The sequence below is a fragment of the Telmatherina bonti genome, assembly GCF_933228915.1.
Source record: "Telmatherina bonti genome assembly, chromosome: 17".
Taxonomy (NCBI): domain Eukaryota; kingdom Metazoa; phylum Chordata; class Actinopteri; order Atheriniformes; family Telmatherinidae; genus Telmatherina; species Telmatherina bonti.
In genome coordinates this window covers 19,178,387-19,206,029 of record NC_136615.1, presented here as the reverse complement: position 1 = coordinate 19,206,029, position 27,643 = coordinate 19,178,387, and the positions used below count along the sequence as shown (strand labels likewise).

The following is a 27,643-nucleotide window of genomic DNA, read 5'->3' as shown; positions in this document are numbered from 1 at the left end:
TTTTTTTTTTCTTCAATCAGAAAATAGAAAAACATTTGTGTTGTCCATAAGTCATCTTTTGAATTTTTTTTTTTTTTTTTTGGATCACTTGTTAAAATTGTCTTAATATTAATGGATGTCATTTATTTTTTTTTATTGCAAAATGTCTTTTTTTTTTTCTTGGGTGTTTATGTCCATTTCAAACATTTTTTTTGAATGTTTTTAATGAGACTCATCATTTTCACTAGTGTTAATGGTAATTATTGGGGTTGATTTTGGTTAACAGGGTATCCATCTGCAAATGGACAGGATGGTTTAACTTTATGCAAAAAGCGTGATTTAAGTTAGCAGTTGCACAGCAATTAAAATGCTTCTTATAATACTGTTGGCTGCATCATCCTTTGTGTACAGTGGTTTTATTGTGTGAACGTAAAACACCGCTTGAGGCAAAGAAACCATTTTAAAAATAATTTATTGGTCTTTATGTACACGGAAAAAAATGAAGTAGAAAACCAAACACGAGTAGAAAAGACAAATGTACAAGAGAGTATCTTTACACTGCATTTATGATGCCTGTCGGCCCAGAGAAACTTTACTCCAAGCAAACGGGCAATACTTTTTAAACTGTACACAGCAGGGAGGGGGAGCTGTCCACAAATAGACACACCTGACTGATAGCCCCTCCCCCTGCAGAGAAGGAAACCATAAAAAATCTGCAATATTCATTTCCGTAGGAAATTGTCATGCATGCCGTCAGCATTAGAGCAGTGTTGGTGATGTTTCTAGTGAGGGGTTGGGATGAGTGTGTGTTTGAGGTTTTTGTTTCCTCTGCATATTTACTTGAGTGACCAGTTCTAACAAAAGGCCTCTGGGACGTTAAAAGTCTTTGGTTCATCAAATTACCGTTTTCAAGTCAACCGCTTACAGCGGGAATAGCGTAGCGTGGATGTAAGCTTGTTCAGAGCGAAGTCGGGGTCCACTAGAACACATTTACACAGAGTTTCAACAGCAACACTGTTGTGCTGTGCTGTCAATTTGCCCTTTTGTGTACTGCAAGGAAAACCGTTTTCTGACATAAACCGTTTAAGAGCCCAGAATTTCAACAGATTACACTCAGCAGAAGAAAAAACAAACTATAAAATATGTTTGGTCTACGATGACAGAGGAACAAAAGAGAAGTGGTGAACATAAAAACATAAAGCTTGAGTAACATTTCAATACACTGCACAATGTAATACTGACTTATCCCACAAATGTTTCAGTACTTGTGGTCGACAGCCAATGCACCACTCTGATCACTGAAAGTGGGAAGTTATCAGTCAATAAAACAAATCTCTAATCAATTCACCAATGATCACTCAGCTATAATGCCAATAAATAATAGTAATGATGACTAATGCAATAAAATCATTCCCAAGTGATTAAAGTCACAAGTCTTGTCAACACATTATGAATACAATATGGTGGACGCATTCAGAAATTCGCACACAGAATCAGATGTGATATGCATATTGAACTGGACGAAACCGAAGTCCTTATCAGAGGATGCAACAAAATGACTCCCTCAGTTTAAAAATACACACGACTCACTCTTAACACTGCTAACGAGGAAATACCAAACAAGGAATAGGTCCAAACAAATTAAAATGGCTCTAATAACACGTTCCTATTCTCCACTTATGATGGCAAACACATTTCAAACCTCTCACAGGTGAAGAGAAACTGAAGCCATATTTAAAAGACCAAAAAAAAAACCGTGTAGAACGTGTTTGTTTTTGCCTTAAATCTTTCCTCTCCTTTTTTTTTCTTAAATGATCAACACTGATCTGCTTTGCTTGTTGTCTGAATACTTGTGCCACACATGGGAGAACGGGAAGGATTCTGGCTCAAACACTCCTGGCCTTGGATTTCAGGAAAGTCAATGCATGAAAAGAAGAAGAGTACTGATCAGTGGTAAGAAACTAGTCTGCAGTCACAACAGTGGATTCCTCTCATAATCATAATCATAATCAGAGATAATCTCATATCATTTTTCTCTCTTTCTACCAATTGTCTCTGGTAGAAAAATAGTCTAATTTGTCCTCTTCCATAACATTATTGAAAAAGGTATCAAAATATTTAGAAAACAATGAGGTATGAAAATATGAAACATCTCTCGTGCACTTTCTGGAGGCTTAGTGCATCTTGTAAATGGTTCATGAATGAAACTTTGTTCTACAATATGCTTAGCAATGCAGCATGATGATTAACTACACTGAACTGATTCTCTCTCTTTGGATTTACCCAACAACACACAGCAGCTGTCTGTCTGGATAGTCCTAAAGTAGTGAAACAATGAGTTTCCAAACACCTCAAAGTAGAAGTAAGACCTGACACAGGTGACCTTTTTTCTTGTTCTTTAACAACCCGTTTGGTGAAATGTTGGAACTGAACCCTGGCAGCTACCTCAGCCGCCGGGTGGTCGGTATCCATCGAGGCTATACTTGAAACAAAGGGCAATCCTTAAGCTTGGATAATACTGACTGAAGTAAGAACCTGCAAAAAAGAGGTACTTTCTGTGCACACACACACACACACACGCGCATAAGCACTCACACATCCACAAAAATAGTCTATTTCCAGTCATCCGCTGTTGGGTCCTCATCTCTTTCACTCGGTCTAAAGTTCATGTGTTGGGAGTCCTGGAGAAGCCCTAGGGTTCAGGACAAGGTGCAGTCATAGGCTCCCTCCTCCTCTGCTTGCTCCTCTGTCTGTTCAGGGGGACAGTCCTCAGAAGGGGGGCGGGAAAAAACCCCTGTGGGTTCGAGGGACGGTAAGGTCAAGCCCAGAGGAGCCGTTGCTCCCCTACTGTCTTCGGTTCGAGGTACTGCGGCTCCTCCCAGCCCTTCAGAGCCACCGAGTTTGGAACTCTGGTTGGTGGGTTGGAAAGCTTCGGGCTGCACTTGCTCCGATGTCGACTCCATCAGCTGCTGCAGCTGTGGCTGGATCAGGCTGAGAAACGGTTTGTATCCCAAGCTGGAGAGAGATAAGAAAAGGTGCAGAATTAAGCATTAGCAAGACCAAACTGGGAATGCTGCATCGTTTGTAGAGCGCTGTACACATACCAGTCAGTGGAAGCCCATGTATCCACCGCCAGTAAGCCATTTCGAATGCTTTGCACAGTTTCTGGAGGAACCTCGGGGCTGTCCAAGAAGCTGATCATCTGCTTGATGGCGTTTGCATCCCGCAGGATCAAACCGATCACAACACACCACTCCAGACAGCCTGCTTCCATGAAAACGTGGAGAAGGTACCTGAGGGACACACAGACGTGTGTAAAAAAAGATAAATAAAGTTCTTCTTTGCCTTCATGTTACAGAAAAACAAAATAATCAAACCAGACTATCTCACCTGAGCTGCACCTGAGACTTGTGTGGGCCTTTGTTGGCCAGCTCCATGGAGATGTGCTCCAGCTCAGCCTGGCTCAGACTTAACGTGGAGGAGTTCTCATCGACCATTGTCCAGTCCCCGTCCACCACTGAGCTGGTCTCTGTCAGGTCTGTGGCCGAGCCGATGCTGTACTCCTCCACTGCAGAGATGATGCGTGAAAAATCTGCTCAACACACCGAGTCCTTTCCTGTATTTCAGTGGATGTTAGATGCCTTCTTACCTTTATTGGTGAGGAGTGACAGGAAGGCGTTGTGCGTTTGTGGTGAGTGTTGGTTGGAATGACCAGATGAAGCTGTGTCCATGTCTTTGGCCCTCTGACTGAGCCCATCCATCCAGGTGTGGTTGGTGGGAGCAGTTGGAGGTGGTGCTGTGTCCATGTCACTGTTCAGCAGACTGTCTGCAGATTGGGATTTCAACAGCTGCGTACTCAACACTGAGGAACAAAAAACCATTTGGTTGGGTGAAGAACTACATTTCAATTGAAGTTAAAGGTACATATTAAGCTATTAAAGGTTGAGTATGTAAGATTTTCAATATTTTCAAAATAAATTAACTAATAAAATGACTACAATCATAATTAGATAGTTTTTTGAACATGTAGGTTCCAGTCTGTCCATATTTGATGCGTTATTAAATTACAAGTTTAATTAATGACAAATGACAAAAAGCACTTTTTTTTTTTTTTTTTTTTTTTTTTTTTACTGGTAGGCAAACATTTAAGAAGGGTCTTTATCATTAATTAAGCTTGTATTTAATAACACATCAAATATGAACAGACTGGAACCTACTAATTATGATTGCAGTTATTTTTTTTTGTTAATTTATTTTGAAAATATTGAAAATCTTACATACTCCACCTTTAAAGCTATCTGCATCAGCCTCTACTCCTATTGCCGACCCACCTGTGCGACAGCGTCCGTTCTTCAGGGGTGAGCTCAGGCTTCCCACAGGAATAACAGGAAATGGCCAGAGGAAATCCTTGTGGAGCCTCTTCAAAGCTGAAACAAAATCCTCGACTCGGGCCACACGGTTTCGCTCACGACACAACCAGCCGATGAGCTCAAAGCCCAGTTGTGCAGAAAAGCATCCCAAGTCACGGAGGCGAACCTGCTCCAGGAGGTGACGGGCATGACGCCACAGCATCATATCAATGTACATGTTCTCTGCACACTCCACATCCCGACTGGCAGGCGGAAACGGCACAGAAAAAGAAGTTTGGATGTTAATGTTAAGGATAAATACAGTTCTAGTATTCACAGTCTATGCTGGCCAACGGTGTGTCCGTACCCTTTACTAGAAGCTCCAGTGGGCATACTGAAGGTTTTCTGCAGGTTGAACTTTCCTGTAGAGATGGAGTCTGCTGACTGAGACAAACTGATGCTGCGGTTTCTAAAGAACTCAAAACCTCCCGTTGAGCTGGGTTCCTGAGGAAATATTCACACGTCCATGCTTATTTAAACATTTATTACCCAACGCACATGACACAGTTACACAGCAGTGGAGTTCTGATCAAACATATTCATAGGAATGACACCAAAATGAAAGACGTGTTTATCAGACTCCACCACAAGTGCTTGCAGGGAGAAAAAAACAACACTAACAACTCCAGTCAGACTGTTAAAAATCAAGTTCTGCTTCTTCTAACATGTCCTGCACTTCTTTGTCTGGCTGAGGTGGTGGAGAAAGGAGGAAGTCAAGGAGACAAAAGGCTGAACTGATGTGAACTGGAGTTCCTCACCTGAGTAGAGGGTGTTGGGGGTGGAGTATCCATCTCCCCTGAGCCAATGGCTTTGAGGAATCGGATCATGTGCCTGCAGAGGTCCCACTTGCCTTGTTCGAGTGCAGTGTTGAAAAGAAGAGTGGCGTGCTGTCTGCTCACCGCTGGAACCTCCATGTTCTTACAGGAAAATAACACCAGAATAGAAGGATTGATATCATTTAGTTACAGTGAAAGAAGACTAGAAGTGTTTTATTTTTCTTTTCAATCCCAGGTACTACCTGAAGTATGATCAGGTAGGAGGCTGCTGTGTCTAGATCTTGAGCCATGAGACACTCCTCAAACAAATCTTTAGGGTTTCCCACAGCTGCAAACAAGTAGTTCCACAGAGCATACTCTGTCTTTCTGGCACAGTGGACGATGGTCTGGAGGAACAGAGGGAACTCAGTGATGAACTTAGCCACGGTGGGCAGCAGAGGGTCAGGTATGGGCTCCCGTGAGGTTGCCTCTTCTTCCAGTACCACATGGACCATCAGCTCCATGACATGGGGGAAGTAGGGGAGCGAGGCACATGACTGAGCCAACATCAATGCCTGCAAGAGGAAACATGAAGTATTTTTAGTTGTATTTATTGCCAGTTGAATGACATATAGATTTGCACACATACACACACACAAAAAAAACAAAGAAAAAAAAAAACACACATAAACACATTGCTCCTTTTCTATAAAAATGCTCCACATACTTGTTCACCCAGATTGCGAACAAGCAGCTGCCTCAGGATGTGATGGAGGTAGATCTGGGACGTCCTCTCTACAGTACAGTAGGGAAACAGCGCCTCCAGTGGCTCTGAAGACCCCTGCATCCCGTCGTAGAGCACAGTCTCATTGGTCGCCCCCAGCACCAGGGCATCCTCAAACAGCACCGCCAAGGGATAGATGTTGATGTGGAAGGGCAGCATTATGCGTCTGGACAGGAACGAGTGTGGCTTACGATGGTCCCTTGGAAACAGTGGTAGCCACACTTTCATTCCTGCTTCTCCGCAGGACAACCACAGAGCCTCCAGCAAATGGCGCTTTTTCTTGTTGGAGCGACAGGTTGTCCACACATTCTCCACACACTGCGCCAGCACAATAGGAGGACAGAATGGTAGCTAGGGAAGGAAAGAAAGAAGTTAGAGGAATATATCAAGTTAGAGATTTAAAACACTAATGAGAGGAATCTGAACTCACCAACTTCTTGTTGACCGCTGGTGTGTCTTTCTCTCGCACCTGCGGTCCTGACCGGTCCCTCTGCAGCATGATCAACTGGCCAGCCAGATTTAACATGATGCTCTCTGCCATGCAGGCCTGACACAGACAGGCACACACAGATATTAACATCCTTCTGGTTACAGTTTATTGATGACATGCTAAACACGGCTTCTGAGTTACCTGCTGCGGGGCTTTCAATGTTATGCCAGTCTCTGTGCGCACCGATGTGAGCGTGACAGAAACAACAATAGCTGGATGAGGGATGTAGCGAGACATTGACACCTCTTGCAGCAACTCCACATAGACTGATGGGTTTGGACTGCAATCACAAGTGCAAAATTGCGGGTAACTAAAAAGAAGCACCACTTAAACAACAAAACTGACAACAGGAGGCAAGTCTGGACTATTCCTCCTTTCAGCCTCCCCCCCCCCCCAGACTGTTTTAATAAGTTGGGTAAAATAGAATCTTATTGCATCTTAAAACTTTTTTTCTTTTACTCTCAATGTATTTCCAAAACTTTGACAAATAATTTTTCATCACACTGCAACAAGCTGGTGTTCCCATAAAAAGGATCAGTGTGGCAGTAAAACAATGTGTGGTTCGGTAGATGAACTTCTCTGTCATGAAAACTTCAATCCTGTTTCAGTACAATTCAGTGCAAAACATGTTTTTTTCTGCTGTTTCAGCATCTTTTTTCAGAAAAAGATCTTCAAAGTTTAAAGCTGCTACTGCAGCATGTCCAGGTGCATCTGGTTGAGTCATGAGGATTTCATTTGGCAAATCTACAAAACAGAAACCTACAGAGCATCCAAAGAGATTTTCTGATGCTCAAATTCAAAATAAAACCTCAATCTTTGGATAAATGACTCCATTTAAAAAGAAACTAAGCACTTCTGATGTGGCTTTAAGCATAAATCATAAACACTCTGAAAATATCTTTACATGTACTGACTTAGCTATAGCAGTAGAGACAAAAACCTTTTGGGTTTGAAACTGATTAAAAAAAACAAAAACAAAACAGATTTGACCATCTTTGGGAAAAGAAGTTGTGAAATTAAGACTTTTTAAAACAAGATCCAAACCTGTCGGTCCTCTTTTCTATACTATAGAGGCAGATGGAGCAGTCAGCTCTGAACAGGATGACCATGTCTCTGAAGACATTGAGTAGCAATGTGTCTGAGTGCAGCTTAGTGACTGAGGCGAAGGCGTTGTCCAGGTTGGATGAGCGCTGATAAAGCCTCAACTAGTGTTAAAACAGAGTCAAAAGGGAGAGACACCTTAGTGAGACAAAATATTTGGGGAAAAAATAGGGTTAATCAGAAATATCATACATTGGAAATGCATCATTCTCACCTGCTCTTGCTGGTCGGTAAAATTGTAGCATGCCACCACCACAAAGTCCTTCCACCATGCCAGACCTCCTGTCACGGTCATGTTCTGCTCCTGCAACAGACAAGCCAACACAAATACTTGAAGCTAACAAATGTTGGATTGTGAACTATTTTATATGAAAATAGCTGTGTGGAATACATGAAATACAGCTTCAAGCTTTTTTTTTTTTTTTTTTTTTTAAATGATCAAAGTTTAAATGGAGATAATACCAACTTTTCCAGTCATTTAATGATAACTGTGCTTAATCCAATCACTGACATATTCATATTCTTAAATTCTACAAATATACCTGAGTGATGTTCCCAAAAAGCTTCCATTTCCTTGTGAATAAGGAGTAGTGTGCAAAGCCCCGCCTCCCTGCAACAGCCATGCACTGGCCTGCTGTGTCAATGGCTGCAAACTGTGGACACGCGCGTGCACACACAAAGAGGAAACAATATAACAGTTTGAAGTGTTAACACAAAACACAGGATAACACATAAAACTAAACACGTGGTTGATAGCTGCATAAATGGGGGGCTATCACATCTTCAGCTTTGCTTTTACAGTAATAAATTAACAAAATGGGCTTTGTAGTTCCACAATGACAGCCAGCCCAAGACAAAGGAAAACATTTACAACACACAGAATAATTTAATTTTCATATGCGGACACATATTTGTTTTAAAAGCACAATAAACTTTTTCTGTGCCCATCATAAATTTGAAAACATATTTTCGAGTCTAAACAGTCTGGTGACTTTCAAACAGCAACAATTTTGTAAGGATCACTGGTTGCTCATCACATCTGACAATAATATTCCGCATTGGTTATAATGATAAAAGTGTGTTAGACCAAGCCTTTTCAAAAGAAAAAAACATTGGTGCTGACTAAAATTGGAAATATGGACCCAGTCTATTAAAAATAAGGACAGAATTGATCACAAATTGTTTTGAAAGTTTTGATATTAATGGAAAACATCATAATGATAATGAGGGTTAACAATGATGTAAAAACTCTCAATGACTATTCTAAATACTTCTGTTGGTATCAATTTCCTGATCATTTCAGCAGATAGACCAGAAAGACATAGAATACACACACATTATTGCACTTACCCGTATAGGCCAGTTGCTCTCTAGGTATGTGCTGTGAATCTAAAGAACACAAAAGAAACCAAGTTGTGACTAAAACCTCATATATACACAGTGAAGCTCAAATTCATCCTAATCAATAAATAAAAAAATAGGCTATATCAGTTTTAAAGTTAAAAGCCGATTTGTGGTTTCAGCTATATTTCAATTGAGCTATTACAGCATTTATTGCTCGTTTTCATTTGTCTTTAATAACCCAGAAAATAATTGTAGGCTCAGATAGTTGTTCTTTGTGCTTTAAGCATTGCAGTAAATCCGAGGTGTCCAAAGTTTGTCCTTGAAGGCCGCTGTCCTGCAGGTTTTCCATACATCTCTGTTCCAATACATACACTGAATGACCATGCAGTCGGGCTGTGACGATATGCTTTTGTCTCGATTCGATTCGATTCCGATTTTTTGGGTGCCAATTCGATTTAAAGAGCAATTCTCAAAATTCTTCGATTTTGCTGATTTTTGTGGATTAAAAACAAACAAAAAAAAAAGATAAAACTTTTTTTTTGCTACTAATTTTTCTTGATTTCAGTTAGAAAAAACAACACAGTAGCCAGATCATCATTCTGCAGCTATAATACCCAAGAAGACAAGTAAAAATATCAATAAAACCAATAAAAAATGACACAACTATTAATGTGGATTAATTTTATGTAAGTGAATGAAAAAAATCTATTTTTTAACAATTTATCGATTTTAAAATTGTGAAACAAAAAATCCCGATTTTCAATTTGTCGATTAGATTTTCCCACCCCTACCACGCAGCCTATGAAATTCTGCACAAAGACTGATTCATTTAAATCAGGTGTTTTGGAACAGGGATGCATGGAAAACCTGCAGGATTGTAGCCCTTGAGGACCGGAGCTGGAACCCCCTGCCGTAAATGCAAATCTCCATTACCAATAGATAATGGAAACGTGCAGGTAAGCAGGCAGTTTACAGGATCATAATCTGACGTTAAGTAATGTAACATTTCTCAATTACTTTATGTATTAAATTAATTCAAATTCTCCGCTAAAGATGACACGAGGTTGCAATGCACTTTTATTCACAAACTGATGTCTCTACTAGGTGTGATGTGTGCACACCCTCACCTGGACCACATGCCAATGCTTGTGTCCCAGTAAAGTGCTGAGTCCCTGAGAGAGAGAGGATTTGTGGTTGGGGGGTTGGTGCAACGGGCTGCCATCGCATGGATGTAGGTGTGTGTGTTGGTGTGCGTCAGAGGGGCTGTGGATCTGTGTAGGGTCACCACAGGTCAGGTAGAGGCGGTCTTCACCGTGGAGTAACACCTGCTCCTGGTTGCTCTGTGCACACGAGAGAGAACACAGCATGAATATTTAAAATGCTATTGTTTGTTTGCGTGTGTGGACGGTGATGAGTCTCCATTGTAGTTCTCACCGTGCAGGGGTTGACTGTGAGGGCACTCTTAATGAAGTGGAACTGCAGTATGCCGGCTTGCAGGGAAGGGTGAGGAGTTAAATCCATGTCCACATCCTGTTGCTCCTCCTGTTTCCTCTTGTCCTGTTTGGTAGGGAGCACCCACAGGTGGTAACCCTCTGCTCCCCAGCTCTGGAGAGGGGCAAAGAGCATGTGTCGGTACACACAAGGGCAACAAAAACATCAAAATCATACCAAAGAGCAACACCTAACAAATCCTTGTACCATAGAGCTGATTTTAAGGGGATCCTTCTTAGTACCATCAGAACGATACCTGAGGAGAAAAATACACACATTTTAAAACAACCAACGTGAAAACTTTATTAAAACAGAAATCTACAGTTAGGAATATGATTTCACTAAAGTCTCCTGACCAGGGCTGTGTGTTTGGGCTGTAATAAATTATACCTGAGGTGTTCAGAGCTGTGTATGTGTGTTTGTCCACTTACGCAAAATCCTCTCCCAAAGTGCAGATGAGCTGAGCTCCAAAGACACTCCAAAGTGACAAGCCACCACACTCCCATGTAACCATGGCAACGCTGTAGTCAGGTGACCAGCAGATGAGCTTGACAGGGCCAGTCTTGTTATAGATGTCTAAAAAGGCAACAGGCAAGTAATAAATAAGAATGCATTTCAGTGTGATACTTTAGCTAAATCTGAAATGAATTCCAGTCTTAATGGCAAACTGAGAAAAAAAATTCAGCATTTCATTCTGTTTTTTTTAATATCATTACATCAGAATTGCTGGGAAAGGCTCCAGCTTCCCTGCAAGCCTGAATTGGACTAAGTGGTACCAAAAATGAATCATTGCTTCATTAAGAAGCTAAATAATAAGAGGAATACTAGAGAAAGCTTTAAAACAAACCTTTTGTCTTATACACATTGTCAGTAGATTTTCTTTGTAACTTGACAGTCAGTTAATCTACTTGTGTTTGCAATATTGAAAACTGTGAATAAATAAATGTCTAAATGACACCAATCAAGATGAGAAAAATAAACTCTTTGTGAACAACAAAGTGTGTGAAATGCAAAAAGAAACTCCATCTACATGTGCCGAGCGATTACTTTTGCGTCACACCTCAGAGAGCATAAAGGTAACACAAGCTTCATGCTGAGATTAAAAACAACAACTAAAAAAAAAAAAGTGAAAACACATCAGTCAATGTTATTGTTGACATGGTGACAGATTAGCCAAAATGGCAGTTTACCCACTAGAGGGGGCTACAACATTACATCATATTGCACAATGAAAGAAACAGATGTAAACTAAGAAGCACAAAACTGTGCAACCCAAAAAACTGAGAGTTAAGAAGTAAACTTGGAGAGAGATTTAAGTAGAACTAAGATAAAGTGATATGGGAACGAGGAAGACGAAGACCAGACGGCAGACTGAGGTGAAGAAATGCATTTAAAGTGCTCAAATGAAACCTGGATAGTGTTTTGGTGTGAGCTCCAGTTTGTGGGAAAGCTGCATGGATCCTGTTGTGGTGTCTATCATGTAGACCAGCACTGAGCCGCTGTAATGAAATAGGAAAAAGAATCAGTACCTGCTCTTTAATGATCATTATATGCTGAACTACACTAGAAGCATCTTTGTTCTAATGACACAAACAACTAAAACACTTCTTGGGTGTTTGATACTTAAAAAAAATTACAAAGACAAAAAAGAAAAAAATATCGAAAACATGGAGAACAACATGAGGCATCACTCTGTAAGGAAATACATGCCAACCTGGCAGATTGCATAATACATGAAGAGATCCTGACAAGCACACACTAGGTTGCCTCTGCAAACACTAACTGACAGATTCTCACAGTGCACACACACCACATGGACAACAACCTTGCTATAACACACACATGCAAGCAAACACACCCAACACTGAATTGTAAATATATAGACAGAGGGAGAGACAGCTTTACAGACCTGGCGCAGCCAAAAGCCATCAGTCTGTACTTGTTGTTGACAGCCACGCAGGTGCCATCATTCACGTCTGCGGCCCAGACTCCCTGTAGCTGCTGGAGACACACACATGCACGATGGTTTATAATTAACAGTTAGCAAAAGATGCCCGTTCCCAGGTCAGCGTTTAACATATTCCAGAGACTGCTCGGTCATAATTTTGATTTGACATTTATATCTGGCTGCATATTTACATCGTCATGGCAACCTCAACACCCACTGTCCAGTTTTAGGAACATCATTTCCAGCCAAAATGCTAATGGTAAGCTTGGAGTTGAATAAATATATCTCAGGGATGCAATCATAGCTGCTAACATCCTGCCAAGAACAGTAATAGCTGCAAGCAAAGTTACTGAGGAGTATTAACATGATATCTAATCATTTAAAACTCACGATGCCCAGTTTAAAACACAATGGACTCTGTTCACATGAACATGTTGCATAATTGGTTTGGATATCTGTTTTCTGAAAGTTTTATCTCTTTGGGAAATAAAGGTCATTGCTGCTCATGCCATCAAGTGAAACATTTCTGAGACCACCCAGTCAGATTCAATTTACATCAAACAATACCCTAAACTGTTTAATCCCCTTTAAATGAAAATATAGAGTATCTTTATGTTTTCATTGTGTCACTAGCTGAGAAGGAAATAATCACACAAAGCATGTTTATTATTAGCAAACTGAGAAATCATTTGACAGATGAATTGGGCAGTTTCTGACTTGAAATGGGTTTGTGTTTGTTCCCTTCAAGGAGCCAGGCTGTCTGGGGCTTTATGGGGATAAATCAGCTGGTCAGTGGCATGATCAGTGGAATTTTTATAGCCTTAAAACCAATTTTAACCTTTGTTTTACATCAGCTGTCTATAGTCCGATGGGCTCACTCACTTTTTCCTTAATATTTTTGATGAATTCTAGTGTTTGCACGTGCACACACTCAAAATTTCCAAAGCAGACTTGTTTAATAGGACAATAAAGATCAAGCTTGATTTATAACTACAAGCTATGGTGAGTAAACATTATCATATGGACACCGAATGTTACCATTCCAGTTCCGTTCATACAGCATTTTTCACACAGATTGTTCATGGATGGATCTTTTAGTTTGCTCCAGTTAAACTGGGAGCAGTGGGGACCAAATCTATAAGTAGGGTAGGGTTTGTACAGCACAATTCTGCGAACATATGGACATTAATCTTCTGCATGACTTCCTTGAGTAACTTCTGTAAAAACAGCTTGTGTTTGTGGAAATCTTACATCTGCGGTGATGGTGTTGCTCAGTGGTGTGATAAAGCCCAAGCGTCCATCACTTAGAACCACAGCGAAGCCATCCAGAGTTACACAATATTCCATACAGTGGATATAAACTCCCTCCAGGTCCAGAGAGGGCCCACCTACACATTTCACAGGTGTGCGATTTTGAGAGAATTTAACATTGAAATGTGTTTGTAAATTTTCTAAAGTGTTCATGGGTGTTCTCAAACCTCGAGCAGACTGCAGGTCTAGCGAAAAGGGGATTGTAGTAAGGCAGATTGCCTTGCGACCATTGCTGCCTAGCCCATCCCAGTGCAGTACATGAAGGTAGCCGTCTGCTGTACAAACCAGTAAGTCCTCCTGGAGGGTCTGCAGACTGGAGAGGAGAAAAAAATACATAGAAATGAGCATTTTGTTAAGATAAAATACATATAAAGAGATACTGGAGGAGTCCAAAACAAGTAAAACAGGGGTGGTAGTTAAAGTAAGACAGCAAACAGAGCACTATTCATCATCCAGCTGTGCCCTGGCAGTTTTACTGACCAGTTGTGATGTAGCTGCCAGTGCTTTGTCCCACTGTCTTCTTACACCAAAGGGAACAAACAAGCCTGTGTTTTTGTGTGCAAAGGACTTTATTGTATTTGAAAATGTGTGAGAGATTTAACACAAGCCCGACTGAAAGAGGACAGAGACGTCGGGGAAATGATGAGGAGGAAAGAGTGTAAGCGAGGTGGACTGACTGTGGAGGAGGCACAAGTCTTTTACTGCAGCTTCACAGCAGGAGACACCCACTCATCTCCTGTACAATCAAGCTGTGCTTGTGAAATGCCAATAGAGTGCTCTCATTCAGATGACTAACCTATAATTTCTGTCAAGTGGAGAAGAATTGGCAGGAGAGTGCCGGGACATGGAAAATGTAGACAATACAAAAAGGCAGACAAAAACAAAGCTGCTGGACAAAAAAGTTGTCACAAGAAAAAGACAAGATTGCACAGGGAGGAAACTAAACAGTAAAAATAAACAAAAAACAAACTATAATTGACATAGGATTACAATAAAAAAAAAAAGCCCTTTTGATGAGATAAGTTGTTTGCATTGGTTCAATAAAAATAAGTAAATTTAACCATGGTGACACTGATGTTGTATATATATTGACCAGGAAATCTAATACTTTTCTGAGGTTGACATGTAATGTTTTTGCAAACAGAAAAACATTATTTTCAATATCATTAAACAATGATCTTATTTATTAAATTTATAGGATCTCAGAAAGGAAATAAAGCCACCAAAATGGTTCATTTACAACATTCTTGTGTAACATATTGAGATTTTTGTTTAAGCTACAACAAAGACCACATGTTTCATGTTCATATTACTTTTTAAATCAAAGGGAGGTGTGAAGAGCAATGAAAGACAGGAGGCAAACGACTGCTAATGGATTGATGTTTATATAAGCAACACATAACTAATAATAGAGATTAGCTCGTACCACCTGTTGAAATAAATAATTTTAATAACATAGTTAACCTTCAAGTAGAAAATGGGTACAATAAACATTCCCATCTCAGCAAGCGTGTGATGAAAATATTCGTAAGGGAACATTAAGTTTATACACTCAATAAGTAAATTTAGTCAAGAAATTTGGATCCTCAGAACTTGATTATTATAATGGGGCTCACTCATCACTTCTACTCATCTCCTTTCATCTATCATCACCTTCCTCTTCAAGTACCCTGCAATGTCTGCCCATTCATGTGTTTGTCTGCAGCCCTCCATCTTTATAAATACCAGTGGAAGGGTTGAACTCCTCACTGCATGTCAGCCTTCTTTCACTGCCAAAACTGACTTTCCGTTAGAGGAAGAAGAGACTATTTCAGCCATTATATCGAGCCAAAAGTCTTGTACATACACAAAAACAGTCTTTCTTTGGAATGTAAATATCCACTGGGGAAACTGGTTGAGCCAAAACAATGTGAATGAATTTCAATATGTATAAACATGTGTCTTTGGATAGTGAAAATCAAGCAAAAACAAACCGGAGTAATACTGATTTTGTTTGGAGAGTGTTATTTCATGAGTCTTGAAAGAGAGGCATCCCATCCGTGTTTAATTTAGAAGACCGTGAACCAATAAATGTATTTCCAAAAATGAAAACCAGGATTTGAGGCTGCACAGTGGCATAGTGGTTAGTACTATGGTCTCACAGCAGCTCACAACTGGTTCGATCCTCGGCTTGGGGGGAGGCTCAATGAGCGGCCTCTCTGTGTGGAGTTTGCATGCTCTCCCTGTACATGCATGGGTTCTCTCTCGGTACTCCGGCTTCCTCCCACCGTGCAAAGACATGCATGATATGTTAATTGGTTACTCTAAATTGTCCCTAGGAGTGAGTGTGTGTGTGAATGTCTGTTTGTGTCTTTGTGTTGGCCCGATGGACCGGCGACCTATCCAGGGTGTACCCCGCCTCTCGCCCAAAGACTGCTGGGATAGACTTACCCTTAATTGGACAAAGCGGTATAGATAATGAGTGAATGAAAACCAGGATTTGATTAAAATCCAGTCCCGCTCTAACAGTCAAGGGGCAGGTTTGTCATCAATATAATGTGCATGCCACACGTGGAAAGATTAAAATTATCACCATGATATCTAATCAGTTTAATTAAAAATCCATTCTGTTTGTACCATTTTTTGAATTAAGCATTTGTCAGACATTAGATCATCTAGAAAAATGGTGCTGCTTGTTTAATTCCTTCTGAACCACTTTGGATCCGTCACTTTGGTTTTAAAGCATTAGAAAAAAAGTACTGAAACCCAATGTAAGCAAGTAAAAATCTTAGTCTTTAACTGAAGTAATGTAGGGTCTAATTTATATTGTATTTAGATATAATGCAAGTGTTCTAAATGCGAGTGTGAATCTAATCTGTGGAAAACAATGAATGGAGTCTCATGCAGACAAAACAGACAATAGAGAAAGGAAATCTTTTAAAAAAAATAAATAAATAAATAAAATCATCTACCTAGTAATGGTGGCCTCCAGATCAACAGGCTTCTTCATCTCTAAAGACAAAGCAGGGGCACATTGCTCCTCCTTATATCCCGGGGTGACCTTCACACGAGGACTTCCTCTGTGAAAAATGCACAAACAGTTTTATTTTACTGATGCTTTTCAGTTGACTTGCTGAAAGTCTTACAAGTCAGAAATCCTAACTTAAAACTTATGTTTAACTTTTGAAGTGACTCATGGAGACAAAGACCACTGAATATGTTCTGACTTGCCCTGGTATCCTGCCTAGGAATGTGATGCACAAAGATCTACGCACTGGAAGCTGCACGAACGCTCAGGTGTCCGCATAATTTCTAAAATGTGTTTCATTTGCCACGAAAAATGTTTATATTAATATATATCAGACTTTAGCACAGTTTGTTTGTAGTGAATCTTTGTGTGAGTTTAGATTTGTGGTGCTGCACTCACTTTGGATAGACAGGCTCATATAGACACTTTTCATCTCCACCACCCAATACATCAAACAAGAGGAGGTAGCCGTTGGCAGTCTAAAAACAAGAAGTCAACAAAAAAAAAAACACACACATTTTAGTATCAGACAGAATAATGGAAGAAGTGCTGGCCCATTAAAAAAAAAAAAAAAAAAAAAAAATTAAAAACTGAAAAAGTTTGTCAAAATGTACATTATGTGAACAAAACGTAAAATTGAAACAAATTAATTAAAAGGTCATAAGAAATTCATCAAACCACTCAATGCTTTTTGAGGCGATAAAATAAAAACATAATGAATTAGAAGGAGGACAACTGATGGAAATGAAAGAAACAGACTGTGATATTCACTAATGAAGCAAAATAAACAGATGCAAGGGAACAAGAAGAAAATATCTGAATAAAATGAACAACATATATGGCAGCAGCTGAGTAATAACAGATGGACTGCATTTAAACAGCGCTTTCTGTCCTTGATAGACACTCAAAGAGCACTACGGTAAAACAAAATAACAAAACAAGATTTTACACACAGCACACAGAAATTCCAAAAACTAGGTACATTTCTATATAACAGTCTTTTATTCGGGAGTAAATATACCTGGGCTTTAGAAACTCTCATAAGAAGATGGACATGACTGATAATTAAGCAGCAGAGCTTGCAATCTGTCGACGCGGTGGATTTTAGTTATAATACTATTAATAATGGAATGTTATCATAAGACAGCTGTTTCCACAACAGTCCAGAGACTCAAATTCATTAGAAAATGCTCAAGAAACCACAGCGACTAGCACAGTGATGCTCAGAAACAACCATGTCAGCATTTTACAATAGTATATACACACTGGTTGTTCAATCCAGTGGACAAACTACCCATTTGTGTTGTTTCCTTTACACTACTGTAAAGGAAACTTGTGAACCCAGGTCTGCAGAATGAAACATGAAGCGAAACTTGATCTCAACTCTATTGTCAGCAATAACGTAGGTTTTGCAGAGGCTGTACATAAAATAACCCAGCATCAATCATAACAATAACAATAATGATAGTAATGACCATAATAAAAATAGCAAGTTAAAGCACGTTTGGCACAAGGAAAAAATTCTATTTACATTTTACTCACTTGCACTTTACTACATGCTAATGTTCTCTCAGTGTGTGACAGTGTTTGTGGTCTTGCGACGGTGATTTTTGAGCTTTTTCTTGCAGCTAAACCAAGGGAACAGTACAGCCATATCAGCAGCAACAAAGTCAACCAGAGAAGAGCTGCAACTTCCAGAGACAGAACAGGGAGCCAAGCTGAAGTCTGCTAAACTCATCAACTGTTTTGGAAACTTACAGAACTGGTAATGATGATGTTTATACAGAGGCAAAACAACGCTCCCAGCATGTTTTGTGGCTATGCAAATATGAACTGAATATAAATTACTTGATTTATGTAGCACCAATATAAAAAAAAAAAAGTCATCCCAAGACACCAAACAAGTTCAGTTAAAAGTCCTGTTCAAATAAATCAAATCTACTGCTCAATTAATTAATCATATTCAAACTTCTTCAGTATCATAGCATTTAAAACGGTCCGCCAGTGGAAGTTGGCAATGCAAACGAATCAAATAAAACATTAGTAATGTAATAAAGTGATGATATGGTAAACATAACAGACAAAGATGCACTGGACTGATATACGCTGGGCAACTGCACATGCTGAAAATGTATTGTTCGGTTACGACAAAAATTAGCGGTAATACTTGTAATTCATATTTAAATAACTTTATTTACACAGCTTAATAATTAGGGTAGTGGATAATTTATTTGACGTACATTAAATTGAGAGAGGTTGACATGAATAATTTATGTAGAGTTACTTCAGTCTGCTGAAAAAAAACATTTAGTATTCAGGAAAAAAGTAACCTCATATTTCCATTTTAATGCTATGTAGAGTAAAGATAATCAGTGCTCTCATTAAAGTCAGTGACCTGTGTAGTTACATCCCAACATGCACATAAAAAGTGCTTAGGAATTTTACCGCTCTACCAATGGTCCACAATTTTAATAACAGGAAATATTTAGACTTTTTATGGCTAGATCCTTTCCAGTGATGTGGTTGGGTTCATAATTGCATTCAGATCAATTCTATTATCATCACAACTACAGCTAAATACAATAAAACAGCATGGGTGTTCAATTTAAAAAAAAAAAATATTAGCGTTAAGGAGAAAGTCTGTCTTTAAAGTTGTACAAAAGAAATCAAACATTAGAAGAAACAATGCATGGGCCAGCAAACATTCATGTATCATGCAAATATGTGATGAAAAGAGAAACTTCACATCAAGTCATTGTGAAGCGTTCAGTTCCCGTCTCCACTGAACCGACAGACACCCTGCAAATGCAAACTTTTAAATCCAGTGGTTAGGGACACATTCAGTCTGACACAGTTTGGTTCATTTTAAATCCAGCATGTTTCGAACAATGAGTGAACACACATTTCAGTGCTTGTGCTGACCAAAGAAGCAAACTCTGGTCAGCTTGAAAATGAAAGCGTGAAGTATTTCGAAAGGGCATTGTGGGTTCAGCACAGGACATTGTGGATAAACGCAATCAAAACATACACGTGTGAGACAATAAGTGGCCGGCCAGGAGAAATGACAGGCTGTCCACGAGGAGGAACAGGGTAAAAACTCTGATATAAATATGTTCAACCCAAGGACACAAAGACTGGATGCAGTCATGTTTTGATTTAATGAAGGAGACCTCAGTGCCTGATCTGTGAAAAATTTATGGTCAAAATAAAATAAAATAAAATACCACTTATAATGCAAAACCTTAATCAGGTACTCCGTGGAACTAGCAGACAACTTGGTTTTGCCATCCCTTTGTTTAAAGGGAAGACAATTACAAGAAGCAGCAAGTATTGCAGATAGGAGGGGAGGTGTAGGAAATCCCATTATCACCTCAGGATAGACTACAGATGGCTCTCCTTTTGCCTTTCATCTATAGTTTTATTATTCTAAAACATGAAATATTCATATAATTATGAAGATGGTTATTTGAACTTATCAGAGGAAAAATGACGTGTGGATGACAGCAGTAATACACCCATGTTTCCAGCACTGCTTGTACTCTTGGTATGTTCACACATGCAGATATAATAGTACAGGAAGAGGCAGGATGCCTGTCATTGTCAACTCAAGCCCCATAAAGAAACAGGCCTTGAGAATTGAAGGCGATCAGCGGCCATGTTGTAGGGGGAACAGAAAGTTTTTTGTTTGTGCCCTCTCACTAATGGGAGATGCTATAATCAGTGCAAGAGATACAACTTCCTCATATTTCCTTATGTATTAACACTTCATATAAATACTTAATAACTGCTATTCAAGTGGCACATAAAGGACTGATACTGTACTTCAGGTAGGGCTGTAGCTCCTAACATCTATCCACATATGATGATGCATTGGAGAGGGGGGAACTGAGATTATGCTGATTTAAGAAAAAAATATACTAAGAGAAAAGCTGACTCCGATTCACATATGCAAACAGAATCAAAGAGTTCAAAAGTCTTTGAGCAGAAAAGAGTATCAGTCAGCAGAAAAGCATTGCACAGCGTGTAATAGCGTACTGAAGCCTCTCTTTTGGAGTCTGAACAGGCCAAACACACACAAGCTTACTTTTCCAAAGGTTTGAAAAGACTTCCTAAAGTTGAGTGAACTTTTAAAAACTCAAAACCGTGACCTCTCACACAAAGCAGAGAGGTTACTTGCTGATGGGGGCCAGAATGGACAAATGCCTGCACATTCTTACCAGAGCAAAAGTCAGCTGTGGTGACACAACCAAAGGTATAGATACCAAACCAGTTTAAAGTGTAATATGTGAAAAGTGCTCTGACAAATGTCAGGAGATTTCTTTTTACCATTACCAGCAATGTGTTGTGCACAAGCAATGATTAGGGCAGCAGAAAGAGAGCAAAAGACCAAATCAACATGACAAGAGTGTCATATCATGCTCTGTTGTTCCCCTGTGAACTAAGGTATCACCTGAATTATGACTGCAACAAAAGGACAAACAGAAGTTAGCAATAATATGTGCACTAATTTAGTTTTAAATATGGTAAAATTAACATAAATTCAAAAACTGTCCAAACACAAAACAGCCTGTAAAACAGTACCAGAAAACGTCTACTTTGTGGGTTTTAACACAGTAAAAAAAACATAAAGGAACATTTAACCCACAACAGCCAATGTCAAGCTTAAAAATATGAGTTTCCCATAAAATCATATTTGCTGCAGAGCTGAAATATCCCTCTGTTATTGTGTCTGAATCATGAATGTGAAGATGAGGATATCAGGCCCTGAGGGCTGCAGTTAATAAGAAAAGCAGCAAATGTTGCCTCTTTAAGTTCAAGATGCAACTCTGTCTTTCTACATTCTGACTCTCATTGAACATTAAACTTCACTGTCTCTTGACCTTAAACCTTTTAAACTTACAATACTACAAGAAGATGCATATATAACTGTATAAGATGCTTGTGGACATAATCCATGGTAAATGAACAGTGTTTGGAGGAAAAACCACTCTTGGGAACAGCTGTGTAAGTCTAAAAACAAAGAGGGAACACTTTGTTCTCAGACTGATCACAAAACACACAGAATAGAAGCTAAATGGAGAGAAGTATTTCTCTAGTTTGAACAGCTTTTTTATTTTTCTCAGAAAAATAGTCCATCCCCATCGTTTCATTCGTTGCTTGAGTTACTTCTCTTGTACGGTCCGTTTCATATACACATGCACTGGGCTAAAGATAGTTCAAACCCTGGTTTAGGAGGGTGATTACGCTTTTTGCCTTGAGGTCTGCAGGGTGTGTGAGAAGCCAAACATCTGGAAAACAGCTGGTACGTAAGTGAAGACTACTAGCTAAGCAGGTCTAGCTCTCATTATTCTTCAGCCCAAGTTGTTCTTTTCAATAATTAAAATTAATTCTGTCCAGCAAAATACCAAATTACTTCTGGAAAATTGGAAAAATAAACTGTATCTTTGTAAAACAATCAAAACATCAGAAGTTACTAAAATTGTATGCATTAACCCACAAAGAAAGCCCAAACTTTCACACATTCTTCATGGTAGACGATGCTCCCAGTCTGAGACACAATCAGCTCTTGCAAAAACCATATCTAAACAAAACCATGAACTTCTCCTGTTAATTTACCTAGAATCATTGCACTGGTGGGAGTAATGGCACAATATAGTGAGAGCAATTGAATAGATATATTTTACTACAAGTTTGTAATCTTCTAACCAAAAACTGTGATAATGTTATAATATAATAATATACTATTGAGAAAAGTATTTAGAACGAAACAGCATGACGCTGAGCAAAAGGCAGGTCACATCTACACTGTTGCTTTAAAGTAAACAAATATCTTAGTCTAAATGATTTCCTGTTCGGACGGAATTTCTGAGCTGTGAAAAGAAACAAAAAGGATACACACATCACAGGTGTAAGAAAGTCACGCCAAATGGAATATTAAAGTTGACAAAATGAAATTGTTTTAGGTCAAAATAATCAGCATGGATAAAAGTCATTATGGCTGCTTTAATCTCCAATCTGAGCTATCACTGATGTTTATCTTAAGCAGTGTTAGAAAGGAATTTGTGAAGTAACAGTGAGAGGTTAAACACAACATGAAATACTCTTTAGAGGTCAGAACCAAACTGTGAATGTAGAGACCTCGATATTTTTAACTTGTACATCAGCTCCTTGTTGTGCTACGAATAAAGGCATGCATGGGACAGAGCCTGACTTACTGCTTTCCCAGACACATTCACAGCATTCCTTCATGTATTTTTTGGCTTCACCACGAGAAGTAAAGACAAAAGTAAGGGCAGGGAGATGCAAAAAGGAAAGAAAAAGAAGTACCTCAAAAAGCAAGAAGGTATTTTCTTCTTTTTGTATTGTTTTCAACTTCTGGGGCAGGACTTGGATGTTTGAAGAAATAGCACTATGCAGTTATATTTCAAGTCATATTTAGTACATTTTTGCAAAAACAAGAACATGTGATAGATAAAGAAATAATTTTCAATTCAGTGATTTGATCTGACCTTGTCTTATTTGCATAACAGTCCTGAGTGTGTCATAATTTCTTCTCAAACATCTACTAATCTAGAGGACAACAGGTGGTGTTTTGGATAAACATATATGACCCACTAGCATACTGACTTCTGAACCACACCTTGTGTCCTTGAGTGTATTACCTTTCAGATAGTTTCCTCAGTTCTCGAACTGTTACAGAGCATTGTTAAAGGAAAAAGTGACGCAACACAAGCATGCTGAACAGTTTGCAGTTAAAGTTTCATTAGGAGCATGGCATTTAAAGACAAGAAACAAACAACAGAAGATTGGCTTTTATAATCATTTCTTCTTTGTAAACAATTTGCATGTTATTTTTTCTTTTTTTAAAGAAAGGTGGTGTGAGTGCAACAATGGTTTAATAAGCAAGATAACAGGGTTGTAATTGTACACCAGTTATCTGACATTCTTATTACACAGATGGAAGCCGACACAAACGCAAAACAGCAGATTTCTCGAGCAGGTGAGACTGATTCTAATGAATCATAACTTTTTTGTTTTGCCATCTGTTTCAGTTCTGCAGCTTGATCACATGACCTTCAGAACCTGAATGACTCATGCTGACTTGGGCACTCGCCCTGTGTGAGATTACTTAACATGACACTTCTTTCGCTTACTTACACAGTTCAGGATTTCAGGTGGTAGTGAGTGGAAAAAACAGTTTCTGTTTGTGCCAAAAAGTTCTTTTTTCACAGATTAATTGTGAAGGCTGTAATGTTTTGGGTTAACATGAGCAACTGGGTGGTTATCACAACATATTATTAAGATAATGTCTCAGGATAATCCAGGCACATTGCAGTGTAAGAGTTTCTATGCTCCAAGATGGAGTCAAATCTGCAAAAAACAAGGGTGGAGTTTATTCAAAAACTAAAAAGAAAAAAAAACTTAAACGATAACTGTGTCTCTGCTCAGTTTTAGTGAAATCCTGACTGTCAAGTTTAGATGAAATCAGGTATGTATAGTTGTCAATACATGTACTGCTCACAAAAAGTTAGGGATATTTGGCTTTCAGGTGAAATTTATGGAAAATGCAATATGTTCATGCTACAGTGATACAATATCATAAAAGTAAGACATTTAAGTAGAAGGATGCACTACTGATTTCCTCATCTCAAAAAATTAATTCAACACAAAAGGTAACAACAATGGTAGTTACACCACAACAAAAAATTTGAACGTCTCAATATCTCGTCATGTGCCCTTGAGCATCAATTACAGCTTGACATGCTGTTCACAAGGCAACTTATTGCCTGCTGAGGCATGGCATCCCACTCTTCTTGAAGGGCAGCCCTCAGGTCATTGAGGTTCTGGGGTGCAGGGTTTCGAGCCTCTACATGACGGCTCAGCTGATCCCACAGGTTTTCAATGGGATTCAGGTCTGGAGAGAGTGCAGGCCATTCCATTTGAGGTACACCAGTCTCCAACAGCCGTTCCCTGATGATGCGGCCTCGATGAGCAGGAGCATTGTCGTCCATGAAGATGAAATTAGGCCTGTGCTGTTCATGTAGGGGCACAATCACTGGATTAATGATGTTATTCAGGTAGTATGGGCTTGTCACTGTACCATTCACAAAGTGTAGGGCAGTTCTGTACCAAGTGGACACCCCTGCCCACACTGTAACACCGCCACCACCAAAAGCTCGCCTGGTGACAACAGTGGCTGATGCATAGCGCTCTCCCTGACGTCGCCAACATCGTTGCCGGCCATCATTTCTGCTCATTGTGAATCGACTTTCATCAGAGAACAGCACTGAGGCCCACTGGTTCCTCGTCCAGCGTAAATGCTCCCTGGCCCATGCAAGACGATGATGCCTGTGCCTGGTGGTGTGGTCAGGTACCCGTGCAGGTCGTCTAGCACGCAGACCACGCTGATGGAAACGGTTTCGAATGGTCTGACGTGACACTTGGGTGCCTCTCACCTCTCTTAAACGTGCCTGGAGTTGAGTGGCATTCATCATCCGGTTTCTCAGGGCAGTGTTCACAATGTAGCGGTCATCAGCACGGGATGTGGCCAAAGGACGTGCACTTCTAGGCCTTTCTGTGACTCTTCCAGTCTCTCCATATCTCTGTTGCAACCTGCTGATGACACTCTGTGACACTCCAAGCTCAGTGGCCACTTCTGTCTGAGAACGTCCTGTTTGAAGCATCGCAATGGCAAGGGACTGTTGTTCCATTGTTAGGTGTCGTCTTGGTCTCATGATGTCAAAATGTGAACAGCATGATGAGGACAACTGTTTAAACACCAGCTCTAATTGAACCAGGACATTTATTGGTCAATTCAAGGATCACACACCTGCCGTGATTTTTGCCGTTAAGCTCCTTGTTAGAGAACAGCAACTTGTGCAAAATTTTTTGAAACATTTAACAGTTGGACATGTGCATTTAAAAGCTTAGAGAAGATCACATTAAGTTCACCTGTACAGGTTTGAATGCATTTTAGGCTTGTTGTGAAATTTCATCCAAAAGCTGAATATCCCTAACTTTTTGTGAATAGTGTACAACAATCATAATACACAACGATAACAATACTGATATTTCATAGATGTGTATGCCCATGCTTACACAGTTGTGACAAGTTAAAAAAAAAAAAATTCCGTGACATGCATCCATAATCACAATACATAATGTTATACTTTATTCATCTGACTGATTTTCATGGGTGACCATCATTAACAGGGATGTAATTTGTAATAAATGAAACCAGTGTGACAGAAGAAGAAAGGTCTGTGTTTAAAAATAAGAAGAAAAAAAAAAGTGAAGATTGAGTGGGCCCACAGAAAGACGCTGGCTAGAACAGTTATTTCATCTCCCTGGGGGTGGGTAGGAATCTTTAAAATCATAACTTTCAAGCTTTGTTAACTCCTAAATGGCATACTTTTTGTTGCTGGTGCAGCCAATGCAGAGATGTAATGAGAGAAAAGAAGGGCCTGAGGATGATATTTCAGAATTATCCAAACAGAAAAGCTATTCAGAAATTTGGTGTCTGTGCTCCCTAGTCAGGTCCACTAGTATACTTACATTAAATCACAAAATGCACACAAAAAAAAGAAGCTCCCTTGGTTTCCAAAAAACTTAGAATACCTGATACTTTCAAACAGCTTTATCTCTGAATTATACAAGTCAACATGTCAACATTTAACCAAAAATGAAAAGTACACAGTAGTGACTGATACACTACAACTAGATCAAAACTTAGAGTTGACTCAAAGTAGGGCTGGGCGATATATCGAATATACTCAATATATCGTTGCTAGTCCCCTGTGTGAATATAGAAAATGCCTCTATCCGTCATATTCGAGTATCCTGATGTCACGCAGTTGTTTTTAGCTGTGGGCGGGGTTTTCTCACTCTTCCTCGACTCTGCACCGCTTTGCACAGAGAGTTAAAGCAAGCGCACCTCGTTACATACATAACGTGAGCTACATGCTATGTCATGTGAGGCAGCATGTAGCCACTGTCTCGCTAAATTTGGCGACTTTTTGTGAAAAGCGACTAGCGACAAATCTAGCAACTTTTACTGGAGTTATTGGAGACTTTCCTGGTGTTTTGGCGACTGACTTTAAAGCGCATATTGTAAAGTTATTGTCACGAACGAGAGTCTCTCCCCGTCCTAAAGCACTCAGTCGCTCCGGCTGCAGCTGCAGTCAGTCACAGGAGCAGAGAGGACACCTGCACGACTCCACCCACAGTCACAATGAACAGCCAAATCCGCCACTGATCCCGCTCTGGATTACAGAGTGGGACGTAAATTGCAAAGTTTTTCACATCAAGCAAAAATAATTCATTATATTTGATTACATTCACAACCTCTGTCACTTACTCACCTCATCCACTGTGTGTGTGAAACAAGCATATTTATCTAGCTCGTCATGTCTCTAGAAAGTACAGAAAGCAGTGGGAATCAAATCCTGAATTAAAAACTGGCTAAAGCCGTTTATTGGAGACGATACGAGGACATTCTGCCTGTATTATAAGACTGATTTCTATGCTAAACTCTGCGATTAAAAAAAAATACACGACAACTCAAAAACGTATCCATAAAGCAAAGCCTTATAATAGTTCATCATTTGAAAAGTCCCCCCCTAGAGCACGTATTTTCATACGTTGCATTTATTACATCACGCAAAGGCACTTTATTTTGTTTTAAAATGACATGTTTCTGCCACTGCTTTAACTGTTCAATAAATACGGTTTTGATCAGTTTGCTTCGTTACAATTTCATCCTTTTGGCATGAATGTTTAAAATCAGCATATCTTAATGCAGTATGAACAATTATGTTTTAATGGAGACACAAAACCATCTTACTGATGTGATTGTATGCACCAAAGCATTAATTCAAGGCTAAGGTAAATATCGATATATATATATCGTATATCGTGACATGGCATAAAAATATCAGGATATTACTAAAAGGTCATATCGCCCAGCCCTAACTCAAAGTCAAGACTGTAGATGGGTAAAGTGAAACAAAAGCTTTCAAACTGTT

General features: G+C 39.5%; 1 protein-coding gene across 1 annotated transcript in view; it reads right to left on the bottom strand.

The window, feature by feature from the left end:
• Positions 1–461: 461 nt before the first annotated feature.
• Positions 462–27,643, bottom strand: part of ric1 (RIC1 homolog, RAB6A GEF complex partner 1) — a 34,887-nt gene continuing 7,705 nt past the window's right edge. Inside the window, exons 3-27 of the mRNA XM_079256771.1 lie at positions 17,019–17,098; positions 16,564–16,671; positions 13,780–13,925; positions 13,553–13,689; positions 12,263–12,354; positions 11,764–11,852; positions 10,785–10,929; positions 10,561–10,609; positions 10,297–10,467; positions 9,990–10,202; positions 8,869–8,907; positions 8,061–8,171; positions 7,733–7,822; positions 7,462–7,622; positions 6,559–6,697; positions 6,358–6,474; positions 5,871–6,278; positions 5,407–5,718; positions 5,147–5,305; positions 4,696–4,832; positions 4,311–4,591; positions 3,629–3,841; positions 3,370–3,547; positions 3,084–3,272; positions 462–2,994 (exon numbers count right to left, since the gene is read on the bottom strand). Coding sequence (XP_079112897.1) covers positions 2,679–2,994; positions 3,084–3,272; positions 3,370–3,547; positions 3,629–3,841; positions 4,311–4,591; positions 4,696–4,832; positions 5,147–5,305; positions 5,407–5,718; positions 5,871–6,278; positions 6,358–6,474; positions 6,559–6,697; positions 7,462–7,622; positions 7,733–7,822; positions 8,061–8,171; positions 8,869–8,907; positions 9,990–10,202; positions 10,297–10,467; positions 10,561–10,609; positions 10,785–10,929; positions 11,764–11,852; positions 12,263–12,354; positions 13,553–13,689; positions 13,780–13,925; positions 16,564–16,671; positions 17,019–17,098 — 4,080 coding nt within the window. The 3' untranslated portion in view covers positions 462–2,678. The remainder of the gene's footprint in view (positions 2,995–3,083; positions 3,273–3,369; positions 3,548–3,628; positions 3,842–4,310; positions 4,592–4,695; positions 4,833–5,146; positions 5,306–5,406; positions 5,719–5,870; positions 6,279–6,357; positions 6,475–6,558; positions 6,698–7,461; positions 7,623–7,732; positions 7,823–8,060; positions 8,172–8,868; positions 8,908–9,989; positions 10,203–10,296; positions 10,468–10,560; positions 10,610–10,784; positions 10,930–11,763; positions 11,853–12,262; positions 12,355–13,552; positions 13,690–13,779; positions 13,926–16,563; positions 16,672–17,018; positions 17,099–27,643) is intronic.